At 43.7% G+C, this 14,219-nt stretch overlaps 1 protein-coding gene across 1 annotated transcript in view; it reads left to right on the forward strand.

The window, feature by feature from the left end:
* Positions 1-5,450: 5,450 nt before the first annotated feature.
* hnrnpll (heterogeneous nuclear ribonucleoprotein L like) overlaps positions 5,451-14,219 on the forward strand; it is a 37,766-nt gene continuing 28,997 nt past the window's right edge. The window contains exon 1 of the mRNA XM_083695360.1: positions 5,451-5,826. Coding sequence (XP_083551486.1) covers positions 5,599-5,826 — 228 coding nt within the window. The 5' untranslated portion in view covers positions 5,451-5,598. The remainder of the gene's footprint in view (positions 5,827-14,219) is intronic.

The following is a 14,219-nucleotide window of genomic DNA, read 5'->3' on the forward strand; positions in this document are numbered from 1 at the left end:
ACAGTTATATAAGTGGAGAAGAAAAGAAATCGACACAATGGTGATAGAAAACTCATTATCCCAGCATGTGGAATATGGAACCTTGCCAACTCTTTAGAATGTACATGTAGATAAGTGGGGGTGGAATGAACCACCGTTACTATGGGACCAGCATCAACATTCTAGAGCTAGTGTGAGGACAATTAGGAATAGAACTTGTCACTGAATGTGTGGAGTGTTTGATCACATATCTAAAACAATCTCTTACAGTACCTGTAAAGAGAAATGTTCCAGGGTTCAACAACAGAGGGAGTTTATATCATCATATACATGATCATAGTTTGTATTGTAAACTATTAAAAAAAAAATCATAGATAGATTATACATTATAATAGGTTGTTGTAATGAGGAATGATGATGAGGGAATTGAGCTGTAGCCATCAACACAACAACAACCAACAAACAAACAATAAAATTGCTTTAATTTAAAAAAAATATATATATATATATATTTCTTCCACAAAAGCTGAAAGATCCTCTACACTTTGCTTCACCCGGGAGGAGTTATGTCCCCCTACCCCCTGTCTAATATGCATTACCATCTCAGCTGGAGGCCCATGCATTAAATTAACATAAGCAACTTTTAGCAGGTGGAAATAGAAATATGTTGACTCCTGCAGGTGTAAAAGAGGTATGCGCTTTATATCTGGAAACCATGGCAACACCTTTGAAAGCATTGAAAATTGTTTCCCAGTATGGTCCTACTGCCCTGCCTACGGGAGGTGGTGGTGGATTGTATTGACGCAACACACACACACACACACACACACACACACACACACACACACACACACACACACACACACACACACACACACACACACACACACAAACACACCCATCTATACAATTGGTGTACCCTTAAATAAGTGCATAAATGCGTAAAAAGTGTTGTAATTTCTGAATGGTGAAACCAATATGTACACAAATACCATCAAATTAAAGCTGAGAATCTCTACTTTTCCCTCATAGTAATGGTTTTGGAGTGTACTGTATGGCCAGAAGAAGAACAAATGCTTCACTGTCCCATTACTTACGCAGGGCACTGTAATTCTTATAATGTCCTTCTGACTTAATCTCCCAGTCTTTGTGTAGTATGGGACTGTGTGTAGTAATACATTCTTTGAGAATGTGTGCTGCGTGTACATGTGTGTGTGTGTAGTACGTTTGTGTGTTTGTGTGTTTGTGTGTGTGTATGTGTGTGTGTGTGTGTGTGTGTGTGTGTGTGTGTGTGTGCGTTTGTGTGCCGTGTGTGTGTGTGTGTGTGTGTAATAGCAGTAGTTGACCACAGTCAACCAATCTCTGAGAAATGGGGAACAAGCCTAAAGAACGCAAACCAGAGTATCAGTTGGTGTGACATCATATATGGTACCCAAACATTTCCTCATAGTCTTTGCTAATAGCATACAGATAGAAAAGTGTATGACAATTTAGACATTCAAAAGTGAAGCTTACATACCAGCCTAACGTTGCAACATCAAATTGACAATCCTTGCCTGATGTTTATTCAACACCTGCCCCCTCTTTACTGAATAGGCCTGAATGACACCAGGACAACCTGACTGGTATGTTCTATTTGAGCTTCAAACTTATCCAGGTCCTAACTAACCTAACTAACCCTAGACGTGATTTTGACCATGCCAGTGTATGAATAAAACAGAGTTTATATATCAAAGCTTTCATTCTTCTGTCATGCTTCCTCAATGGTGCTGTGTGTTCCACAGATTTGAGGGTTTGGGGGGTTAGCACAAGCAGGGGCTATAGTCCAAAAAACCCACGCAGATACACAAATACATTGCATGCACACAGACAGATAGACACACACACACACACACACACACACACACACACACACACACACTCACAGAGATACACAAACACACTTCACATCCTTCTTTTCAGTTCCACAGTTCGAAGACAAACACACAGTGTTGGGAAAGCTACTCAGAAATGTTATTTGACTAAGTTACCTTACAAGGGAAGAAGTTAAACTACACTCCTTCTTAACCTTTGAGAGAAATATAGTTTGTAAAACTAAACCTAATTTGAAAAAGTTAAGTTAAGTTAACTTATTAACTTAAGTTACTGACAGATGACCAGTCCATACGACAGAAAGAAATAGAAATAGTAGGGCAATTTGAAGTTTAAGGCTTGGTATTATAGTTAAATTCGTATTTCTTTTTTTTTTCTTTTTTTGGAAAAATGTACTAAGTAGTGACTGAAGCTCACTACACCTCTACATGGCAAAAAAAATTAACCACTGAAAACACTACTAAGATTTGTTTAACTACCATTATTATTTACCATAATTTAGTTTAACTACCACCAAACTACTGCAAAATAGTTGAGGTACATGTAGTGGAACTATTCCTCAACACTGCAAACACATTTCTATCTTGAGATATGCTTGGCTAAAGTGAACTTTGATGTCAATCATGCATTCGTATAAATAGTAGATCTGCATATAAATAAAGTTTTAGGCATAAGTCTCTTAAGTTAAAGCCTAATTCCTAATATGTACATACTGTAACTATTATGAATGATGCTTCTTTTTTCCCTTAGGATATTTCTAACCTCTTCCCACTCTGATTTTATGAAGTGTGATATGTTTTGATATCTCAGCCCCAAACAGAGATGCTGGGAAGCAAAAGAAGTGTAGGGAGCTTTAAATCATGGTTATAATGTATGCACACACACACACACACACACACACACACACACACACACACACACACACACACACACCAAACACACGTACGCACATGTACGCACACACGCACACATGCAAACACGCACACACACACACATCAACACAGGTAGAGAGAGGGAGAGAGAGAGCCTACAGAATCGCTGTGAGTAGTGCAACTATCTTGCTTGGGTGAAGCCGGAACATCTCTAAATCCATTCCATTTCTCATCTACATTTAAACCATGGCCATTCTGTCTGCCACCGCCTCCACCCACCTGGCTGGCTTGTTTATGGTTTATGGTTGGCTTGATCACCAAAAACAACGAGTCAGCCTACAGGGATGAGGTAAGAATCCTGGTGGACTGATGATGCCAGGACAACAACCTCTCCCTGAACATCAGTAAAAACTAATGAGCTGATAGTGGACTTCAGGAGGAAGAAGGGGGGGGACCACATCCACATCGGCGGGGCTGCAGTGGAGAGAGTCAGCAGCTTCAAGTTCCTTGGTGTCCACATCACCGAGGACTTAACATGGTCACACCACACCCACACTGTGATCAAGACGGTGCGCCAGTGCCTGTTTTTCCTGAGGCAGCTGAGGAAATTTGGTATGGACCCACAAATCCTTACAAACTTCTACAGATGCACCACAGAGAGTATCCTGACCGGCTGTATCACTGCCTGGTACAGCAGCTGCACCGCCCTCAACCGTAAGGCTCTTCAGAGGGTGGTGAAAACGGCCTAGTACATCACGGGCCGCAAGCTACCAGCCTTTCAGGACCTTTACTCTGAGAGGTGCAAGAGGAAGGCTGGGGAGATCAATAGGGACCCCAGCCACCCCAACCATGCCCTGTTCTGTCTGCTACCTTCTGGGAAAAGGTATCAGTGCATCCAGACCCGGTCCAACAGGCTCCGGAACAGTTTCTACCCACAGGATATGGGACATAAGACTGCTGATAAACATAAACATAAAACTGATCGTTGATTGTTGCTGACTGAGCAAGATCCCAATGCATTTCACTATGTCAATTACGGATGTATGAGATGTACATGACAAATAAAATGTGATTTGATTTGATTTGATTTATGGGTCTGTTCTTCATTAACTCTGCTCTCAACTGCACATTCCAGCCCAACCCGCCTGGCCAACAACAGCTTATCTTCATCAGTCAAGCCTGATCACTGACTATAGCCTATACTCAAAGGAGGTAGGGTGTGTGTGTGTGTGTATGTGTGTGTGTGTGTGTGTGTGTGTGTGTGTGTGTGTGTGTGTGTGTGTGTGTGTGTGTGTGTGTGTGTGTGTGTGTGTGTGAAACAGAGAGAGAGAAAGAGAAATGCAAGAGAGAGAGAGAGAGAAACAGGTGGTGCGCTCTCACCCTTCCCTCTAGTAACACCGGTGCTTGTGGACCCTTTGCCCCATTGTCAGTTTTGTACAACATCAGAATGAGCATGTTCTGAACGTTTATCATAAACAGATCAAATCTGATGCAGATCCTTCTGACAGATATTTTTGCTCCTGGATGCATTTGTTTATTGTCATGGTGGTCAATGAATTGAGTTAGAGGCATGGATTTTTCTCCCAACACTAGTACTGTACATGAGACCAGCCTCAAACCCAGAGGAGGCAACCATGTGAGAATGCATAGACAGTAGAGGGCCATAGAGAGGTGTACTTCCTGTTCCACCCCTGAGAAACAGAAACGTCTGTTCACCGTAGCCTGAAGTCAGTCTGCTGCTAAGAGATGAAAGCTACACTCTGAGAAAAACAAAAAGGTTGTTCGGCTGTCCCTACAGGAGAACCATTTGAAGAACCATTTTTGGTGCAGTGAAGAGTGTATGGCCTATGTACTGTATGGGTGTCTATGTCTGTAATTATTAGACTAATCTGGATAAATAAAGGTTACATGAGATTAAGGTTATGTTTATGTTACATTTACATTTACATTTACATGTATGGCATTTAGCAGACGCAAATACATTTGTTTAAGTAAGTGAATCATCTATCCTGTCATCATAAGATAAAGTAATCAATGCTCAGACTAGGGGCCATTGGCAGTCACAAGGCTAGAAGAAGGATTTTTTTTTTTCTTATTAACAGGAAAGAAACTTGTACAGGGGGGTAGTGGGGGTGAAGAGGTCTTTACGAGGGATATGTCTGTTTAATATTGCTTGTGCACTGTATGAGTAGCAATAATCATTTTATTTGCATTTTTGTCTGATGCAGCTAACCTTATTTGCATTGATATTAACCCATTGATACTTGTTATACACTCGTGCAAGTGGTCACCCGTTTGCCACTGCCACTGTAGGTCTACAAAGAATTTCCTTTGTTTTACGCAGTTCTTATTTATGCACAAGTCGATATAAGCTCCTATCAGCTTTGTAAAACTAAAACTTTTCAAGTACGCCCAGGCCTAGTGATCTACAGTCGGCTACACTGATGCCAAATGGTGCTAAGTATGTCGCAATTTAACCGTGTTTTTGTCGCAGGAAAGACATTTGACAGCTCGAGCAGCGGCAATAATCTCTGCGTACTTCTTCACTGCAGAATGTGGAGCACTTGCTTTCTCTATTGACATACAAACACTGACCTATCGGAAGCTGTATTCTTAAGTAGCCAGCATAGACTGTCCAATGGGGGATATGTTGGGCGGGCTCTTCCACTCACACCTACACACTGTGCAGCTCTGCTATACAGACCCGCGGAGGAGAGTACATACATACAGGGGAATGAGCTTTCTTGATGTGCGCTAGAGACAAATACCAAACTAAAAGACCGACAGGGACATTTAAACGCCTGAAAAGCTCATTTTCACGAACTATTTTCAAATAAAGGTAGGGTTTCGACCGCTATCCATTTTCAAAAGAGCCATGTCGCTCATCGACGAGTACGAGGACGGGGAGTACGGGAGGGCATCGAAGCGACTGAAGACGGCTGAGGTGGAGGTGGAGGTGGAGGAGGGCGAAGAGCTGGAGGAGGGAGAGGACTCGGATTCGGAGGCTGCGTTGCTGCTCGGGGATGAGGAGGAGGATGTAGCCGGGGCAGAAGCCGAGAAAAGAGCCCGGTGGACCGCAACGAAATACGCATCTGGAAGAAGGGTAAGGAGAGAGCGCACGCTACGCTACGGATCATGTCTTACAATGTTTCGCAATACTGTACTATAACTGTAATATTGGACAAAATGTTAACAATCTAGCCGTGGAGGGTAATGATTTAGCCTAACGTCTGAAGGGCTCATCATTCAATGAATTCCTTGTTAGGCTACTACCAGTGTGTGTCATAGGTCTCCATCCGCCAGCGTTCTCTGACAGAAGTCATTTAACGGTCTGATGACCTTTTATATTCAACACTGTCAGTGTCACTGAAAATGCTTAGAAATGCAGCGCAGCGCTAGGGCTAGATGTTTTATTTAGGTAGACAAATCTTATTGATATATCCAAAGCCCACGTGTTGAGGTACTGTAAGGCAGTTTACATCACACTTGTATACAGAAAAAGAATACATGATCTGCAGCCCTTTGTGTCTAACATATTTACAAAAAAACACTTAGGTTAAAGTATAGGAATTTAAAACTACCGTGTCTGTGTGTGTGTGTGTGTGTGTGTGTGTGTGTGTGTGTGTGTGTGTGTGTGTGTGTAGACAGAGTTTGTAGGTCAGTGACATGCATATTGAATGACATTCATAAACTTAAGTGACATCTGTCATTCCCTCAATAACACTCTCGTTTCCCTTATTAGGCGTATAGTGGATGACATGACATCTCTCGTCAGTAAAGGTGATTTGTACCGCTTACATAACTCTAAACATACTAGTCTGAACATAACCAGTGAGTATCAGACCTATGCAATAGGCTGCACTTGTCATCCGACCATTAGGGAGATCATTATTGATGTGGACGGACATCTTTACCTCTGGAACTCTGCATAGGGGAAAAAGAAGCCTACAATTTAAATTATATTAAGCCATGCGTCATGCTCTGTATAGCCTACAGTTTATTCATTTATTTAGTAAGTTACTTTGTTACTTTGACAGGGACAATGTACAACAAAAACATACAGCGTTTCAGAAGCTGAGAACTGATACGCTGTACCAGATATACAGTTATCATCTGCAGTTTCCCTAAACCCCCTTACATTAGTTAAACTGAATAATTTAACAGCCTATGGTAGTGAAGACATATCCTATAAACACACGTGGAGAGGACTTTATACATGAAAGGGAATAATTGTCGGCCTTCTCAGTCATCTGACTTTAACTCTATTATAGAGCAGATTATTTTTAGATTAGCTCCTAGGCATATTATAGACCTTTTACTTCTCTCATTCTGTTTGTGTAGGCTATTGCTTAAGATCCAGACCGTGAGGGAAGAAACCAGTTATCCGGTATGCACGTAAACTCTATCTCTCATCTACATCTCATTTGAGCAGATTATCAAGAGACTGGCCCCAGCCCGGGGAAGCATTGACCGCATTATCTAGATTAGCTGCGCAGTGTTTTGCTCTTTGCCTGCTCTGGCAATGCGAATCTTATTCAGTTGATCGGCTTTTCCCTTATCGCAGAGGAAAAGATGTGAGTCCGCGGCGCCACCGGCAGCATGAGCCAGCCAGCCTGATGTCAGATTCTCATCCCGCCTTTGAGCACGCGCCATATCTGGGTTCTCTCTCCGAACGTGCCGCGCGCATCGATGGAGAAGCAGCAACATGTCCAACTTCCACCTGTAGCAGCCAGGGCCGTAACTACCATTACGGACACCGAGGTCATGTCCTGGGTATTTTTTCATAATTAGAAATTTTGACTGAAGGTTTTGCATGTTTTTTTGTAATTAATAAAATGGAAAACAATAATGAAAAACTATTACGGGTGTCAATTAGAAATTCTGCTGCTCTGGTTTGTTCGCTGATGTTCCCCCTATCCAAATCAAGAAAACCGATATGCGCATCGTGGGTCATTCAAGCACATGATGGTGGGTAGATCCTGCGCGCTCGAAGTGGAGCGAAGCGCGGCAGCAAAGCATAGGCAAAAGAATCGGAAATATTGGAACGACAGGTAGACAGTGCATTTATAGAATTAAATATTCTATTGTTATTGACACCAGACATTTTGGTAAACGTAGTTTGTACAAGTCAATGTTAAATGTAAACATGTTGCATTAAAATGCTTTAGTGTTCTAACACAGTTACTAAGACAAGGACATATGAGAAATATACCATACTTATGCCTGAGGGCAAAGCATTACTGTTTTATTTCATTACTGATTTAACCAAAATTCTAGGCTAATTTGTAAAAAGTAAATGAATATGCACATTTATTCTGTCTTCAGTATAACAGCTCTATTTCTGCTCCATAAGCAGAAACTAAGTAACTCCTGGTTATTGATCGATGATGGGCTTTAGTCCTAGACTAAAATGAATGAACTCCATTGAGCATGTATTTTAATCTAAGGTGTATGATTAGATAACTTATGCAGAAAAAATAGACCTATTTCAGATATACAAGTACAGAAGGATTATGGCTCTCTAGATTGCAGGAAAAAGCAGTTTAAGGTGTTTGAGAAATTCAAAAGCTCCAGCTTCCCAGTACCTCCCTTGCCCAATACCTCCTATGCCCTATACCCCCCATGCCCAATACCTCCCTTGCCCAATACCTCCTATGCCCTATACCCCCCATGCCCAATACCTCCCATGCCCTATACCCCCCATGCCCAATACCTCCCATGCCCTATACCCCCCATGCCCTATACCTCCCATGCCCTATACCCCCCATGCCCTATACCTCCCATGCCCTATACCCCCCATGCCCAATACCTCCCATGCCCTATACCCCCCATGCCCAATACCTCCCATGCCCTATACCCCCCATGCCCTATACCTCCCATGCCCTATCCCCCCCATGCCCAATACCCCCCATGCCCTATCCCCCCCATGCCCAATACCCCCCATGCCCTATCCCCCCCATGCCCAATACCCCCCATGCCCAATACCTCCCATGCCCTATCCCCCCCATGCCCAATACCCCCCATGCCCTATCCCCCCCATGCCCAATACCTCCCATGCCCAATACCCCCCATGCCCAATACCCCCCATGCCCAATACCCCCCATGCCCAATACCTCCCATGCCCAATACCTCCCATGCCCTATACCTCCCATGCCCTATCCCCCCATGCCCAATACCTCCTATGCACTGATCCTCTCGTACTTCCTGAAATTCACCTCACGAAAATTGGAGCCCTGGTTACAGTCCTGGTAGCACCATGATAGTACTGAATAATTAGTAATAGATTTAATTGGAGAGGGCCTTTCATTTACAGGCATACATCTACATAGCCTACACTTTATATCAGTAATGAAGAGAGCACCATAGGTCGATATACATTTTTATGTCTCCTTTCAGGATTGCCTGAGAGACCTATAGATTTCACTGGACTAGCTGATTCATCTGCTACATAATGCAGTCAAAGTGAATTTACTATTTTATTCAGTCTGCAAAATTGGCTATATTACAAGCCTATCTGTTTCTGTTCTCACCCAGTTCATCATGTTGACTTCTCTATCATAATCTATGAGTATAGGGCCTACTGAATGCTGATGGTGAGCTCATGCATAGTTAACACCTGGAACCCAGGAAGATAAATTGCATGTTCTCTTTTCTCTCAGTCTGACCATGCACATTAATGGCATTGGTCCCGCCATAAACAGCGCACAGGATATAAGAAATTGGATATTGATTTTCATTTTCATTTTCTAATGTGGTAGACTATGCACCAGGCTGGGCCTTCTACTTATCTGCACTGATGCAATCTCTCTCTTTGTGTGTGTGTGTGTGTGTGTGTGTGTGTGTGTGTGTGTGTGTGTGTGTGTGTGTGTGTGTGTGTGTGTGTGTGTGTAGCTGCACCTCTCATTCAGCAGCTGAAGCTCTAACCTCTCTGAGTGTGAGTAAGATGTGTGTGTGTGTGTGTGTGTGTGTGTGTGTGTGTGTGTGGTGTGTGTGTGTGTGAAGTGTGGCTGAGTGTGTGTTTGTGTGTTTGTGTGTGTGTGTGTGTGTGTGTGTGTGTGTCCGACAGTCCGACCTTGCACGCCGAGTGGACTGCAGAGCAGACAGAGCTCATCTGGCTGCATTGTTGGCTGAGCTTGGTGCAGGGAGGACTGAGTGCAGGGAGGACTGGGTGGTGGGAGGGCTGGGGAGGACTGAGCGCAGGGAGGACTTGGTGCAGGGAGGACTGAGCGCAGGGAGGACTGGGCGCAGGGGTGGGTTGGGTGCAGTGGTGGGTGCAGGGAGGACTGGGTGTGGGGGTGGGCCAGGTGCGGGGGTGGACTGGATGCAGGGAGGACTGGACACAGGGGTGGGTAGTACAGAATGAATGCAGGGTGACAGGGCTGAATTATACAGAGGCTGGGCTGCATGGTTAATAGGCTAGGTGCTGGGGTATGTGCAGTGTTGCGTGCAGTGGTGGGCTGTGCTAGGCCAGGTTGGGGAAGGCTGGGCTGTGCATTTGTATTTCTTTGCAAGAGACATTTCATAAGCTTGATTCCCGTCAAAGGGGACAACTATCTGATGAACCATCAGAGTCAGTGAAAGAAGGATTTTATTACAAACTGTGTCTTGGCGGGGTCATTTTTATTTAGATACATGCAAAGTCTCCGACTCTATCTGTCCATAGGACTGTATAGAGGAGCATGCTATCTGGCGAGGATGCTCCCTGCTGGATAAATGCAGGGTGACAGGTCTGGAATGGACTGGGGCTGCCAGTGTTCTCCTGCGAGGGCAATCTGGGCCCTGAGTCATCACGACTGGTGATAGGACAGCATCCAGGGACCACGACTGGCTAAACCTGCCCTGGGCCCAATGGGCTTCCTATCTGCATAGCGACAGAGAGAGAGAGAGAGAGAGAGAGTGACAGAGAGAGAGAGAGAGGGAGAGAGACAGAGACGGAGACGGAGACAGAGAGAAGGCTGACTGTGAAAATCAACTTTCCAGGCCATGTCTCCCGGGAGTGTGGGCACACACTCAACATCAGCTTTCCAGGGATTCTCTCCTGGGGGCCTATGCATGTGTGTGTGTCAGTGTGTGTGTGACTGTGTGTGTGTGTGTGTGTGTGTGTGTGTGTGTGTGTGTGTGTGTGTGTGTGTGTGCATAGGTGGGTGGGTGGCTGTGTGCGTGAGAGAGAGAAGACTAAGTCTGTGACTAAATGTCACACTTAAACAATTAAGAAACAAGCCGTTTAAAGAGTGTGTTTGAGCCTGTGGGGGAACATGTATTTATATATCACACAACCTTTGAAGAACAGTAAAAAAGAGGGAAGAAGCAGCAGTTTGATAATAGGAGAGAGATGAAAGCTAGCAGATAGACAGACAGACAGATAGTGGCTGAGACAGTTAGTACCCAGGAGGGGGCACGGCACAGGCAGCACTACGTACTTCAGTAAGACTCTGGAAGACTTCACAAGACAATGAAAGACTCCGAGCCCTGGAACATCAAGGAAGAGCCTTGGAGATGAGTCAGAGATGAATCTAAAACAAATGTTCTTTCCACACAATAACAATGACCTTTTAAAGGTCATTAGTCATTTTGACATATTTTTGTTGTTATGACATCCTAGGGCTGCACAATGTTATTGCACAATAACATTGTGCAGTAAGAAAATTGCCATTTAGGTCAAAGTATATGTATTTTGGGCAATACATTATATTTTTTTAGCTCCTCCTAAAACAATTTCCCAAGTGCCATGACGTATGACATTCCATACAGCTATAGAGCTCTGAAGTGTGATGTGGCTAGCCAGTTTGTAAAGTTTGCTCCCAGAGTCAAATACAGCCTTCAACAGCTTTCTTGCAACTATGTCAAACAACCTTTCAACACATTTTATTGAGAAGTGCTCCTAGCTACCCCATGGGCATTTACAATTGTGTCACAAAAAAAACTAACCAAACTGATGTTGTACAACAGTTGTGAGAGTGTTGTTTTTAAAAGGTTTTTAAATGTCAAAATGCAAATGGTGGAGCTCTGTAGCTTTATCAATGTTGGATTGACATTTTTATTTGATGGTTGTTGGTTAGTCACATGTTGATTGGAATTAACAGTTGTTATGTGATGGTTATTTTTCAACATTGGCTTACACTAACATTGTCATTTGATGCTCATCATTTCACGTTGCTACATGGTTGCACATTGGTTGAAAATGAATGTTTTCTTAACATTGGCAGTTGATGGTCAAAGTCAGACCATCTCACAGCTCAAAATAAAAATGTTAATAAAATGTTGCCTATTTACATAAATACAACGTTAAAAGTCTAATATTGATGTAATATAACATTTCTAACCAAATGTATACTTAAATAGGCAACATTTAAATGTTTTATTATTTCTTTTATTATTTTCAACTGCGGGATGGTCAAGATGTTAATACAAACGTTTTTTATAAAATACCCATGGGGTAACGTCACCACTCCGTGCTTCTGTTTTTTTAGTTTTTTTTTTTTTTCCAAGAAAAGCCAGGAAGTAAAACTGGCTGGCAGGGCCTTTCAATTGAACTTGGCTTCAGAGATGATTCAACGAAAACAATGTTCTTTCTGCACAACAACAGTGAATTTTTTTTAAATGTGTGGTAACTACCAGTGTGTATACAAGTGTGTATAATCTGCATGTGGTAACTCTTAACAGTATAGAAGTAGTGTGTATAATCTGCATGTGGTAACTCTTAACAGGATAGAAGTAGTGTGTATAATCTGCTTGTGGTTCTAGCAGTGCTGATGGTCTATAGTCCCTCCTGCTGTGCTGACACTGAGCTCTGCAGAAACAGACTCTGAAGCATTAAGCCATGTCATCATGACAACCTCCTACCGGGGACTTCATTTACTGACAGGCTCTACTGCTCTACCTCTCAGCTCTACCTCTCAGCTCTACCTCTCTACCTCTCAGCTCTACCTCTCAGCTCTACCTCTCAGCTCTACCTCTCAGCTCTACCTCAGCTCTACCTCTCAGCTCTACCTCTCAGCTCTACCTCAGCTCTACCTCTCAGCTCTACCTCTCAGCTCTACCTCTCAGCTCTACCTCAGCTCTACCTCTCAGCTCTACCTCTCAGCTCTACCTCAGCTCTACCTCTCAGCTCTACCTCTCAGCTCTACCTCAGCTCTACCTCTCAGCTCTACCTCTCAGCTCTACCTCTCAGCTCTACCTCAGCTCTACCTCTCAGCTCTACCTCTCAGCTCTACCTCTCAGCTCTACCTCTCTACCTCTCAGCTCTACCTCTACCGCTCTACCGCTCTACCTCTACCTCAGCTCTACCTCTCAGCTCTACCTCTACCTCAGCTCTACCTCTCAGCTCTACCTCTCAGCTCTACCTCAGCTCTACCTCTCAGCTCTACCTCTCAGCTCTACCTCTCAGCTCTACCTCTCAGCTCTACCTCTACCGCTCTACCTCTCAGCTCTACCTCTCAGCTCTTCTTCTTTCTTTCGTCTTCTCTCTTTCTTCTTCCCCACCTCCCTTTCTCCTCCCTTTCCTTTCCCCCCATTCCCCTTCTGTCTTCCCTCTCATTTTCTCCCTCTTCATCTTCATCTCTCTCAACACCCCTCTCTTGTAAGGTTAGAGAGAAACAGAGACAGAGAGAGACAGAGAGACAGAGAGAGAGAGACAAAGAGATATAGAGAAAGAGACAGAGACAGAACTGTGTACTCCTAGCTATTCCCAATTCTCTCCTCCAGGCTGTGAAGTGACCCTGTGCATGTGTGCATGCATGCATGCATGCGTGTGGATAGTGTCTGTGGATGTATACTGTAGCATGCATGAATGTGTGGGGTGTGTGTGTAGTTGTTGCATGTGTTTATAATTGTATTCGTCTTATCAGTGTATGTTTCATTACTTATGCTGTCTCACAGTGCAACCCCATGTTAATTTCATTGAGGCTGTGTGTATATGTGAGCAGGCCTTTAAGTGGCAAGCTCATGTAGTCTGCTCCATGCTCTGCTCAGAGAAACATATTGTTTGTTTGGTTGGCCCATGTTGTGTGTTTTGGTGCTGTTCTATTCCATTGGTTCAGTCAACCATGCACAGCTAAAGTATTTTAATGTTTGAGTGTTAAATGTACTGGGGCCATGGTTTGAGTGTTAAATGACTCAGTGTTGCATGGCTTCTTAGATTGAGTTAGAAACGGCAAGCTGCGCCTGAGGATCCATCTGTGGAAGCATATTAAACTGACTACACTTCTTGTTTTAATCCGTTTCTGTCGTTCTACATTGTCATCATGTGATCACAAGCTTTAAGATTTGCAGTTACTCATATCAGATAAAGGCCCTTTCAGTATGTGGGAAAGATACTGTTGATAAACAGACAGCGCTATTGGTTGTGTGTGTACTGTATGTGTATGTGTACAGTATGTGTGTGTGTGTGTGTATGTGTGTGCCTGCCTGCGTGCCTGCCTGCGTGCGTGCGTGGGTGCGTGGGTGTGTTTGTGTGCTCTTTCCCTTGCTCTACAGTGGCCTTGGTCAAACCTACTC

Source organism: Argentina silus (genome assembly GCF_951799395.1).
Source record: "Argentina silus genome assembly, chromosome: X".
Lineage (NCBI taxonomy): Eukaryota > Metazoa > Chordata > Actinopteri > Argentiniformes > Argentinidae > Argentina > Argentina silus.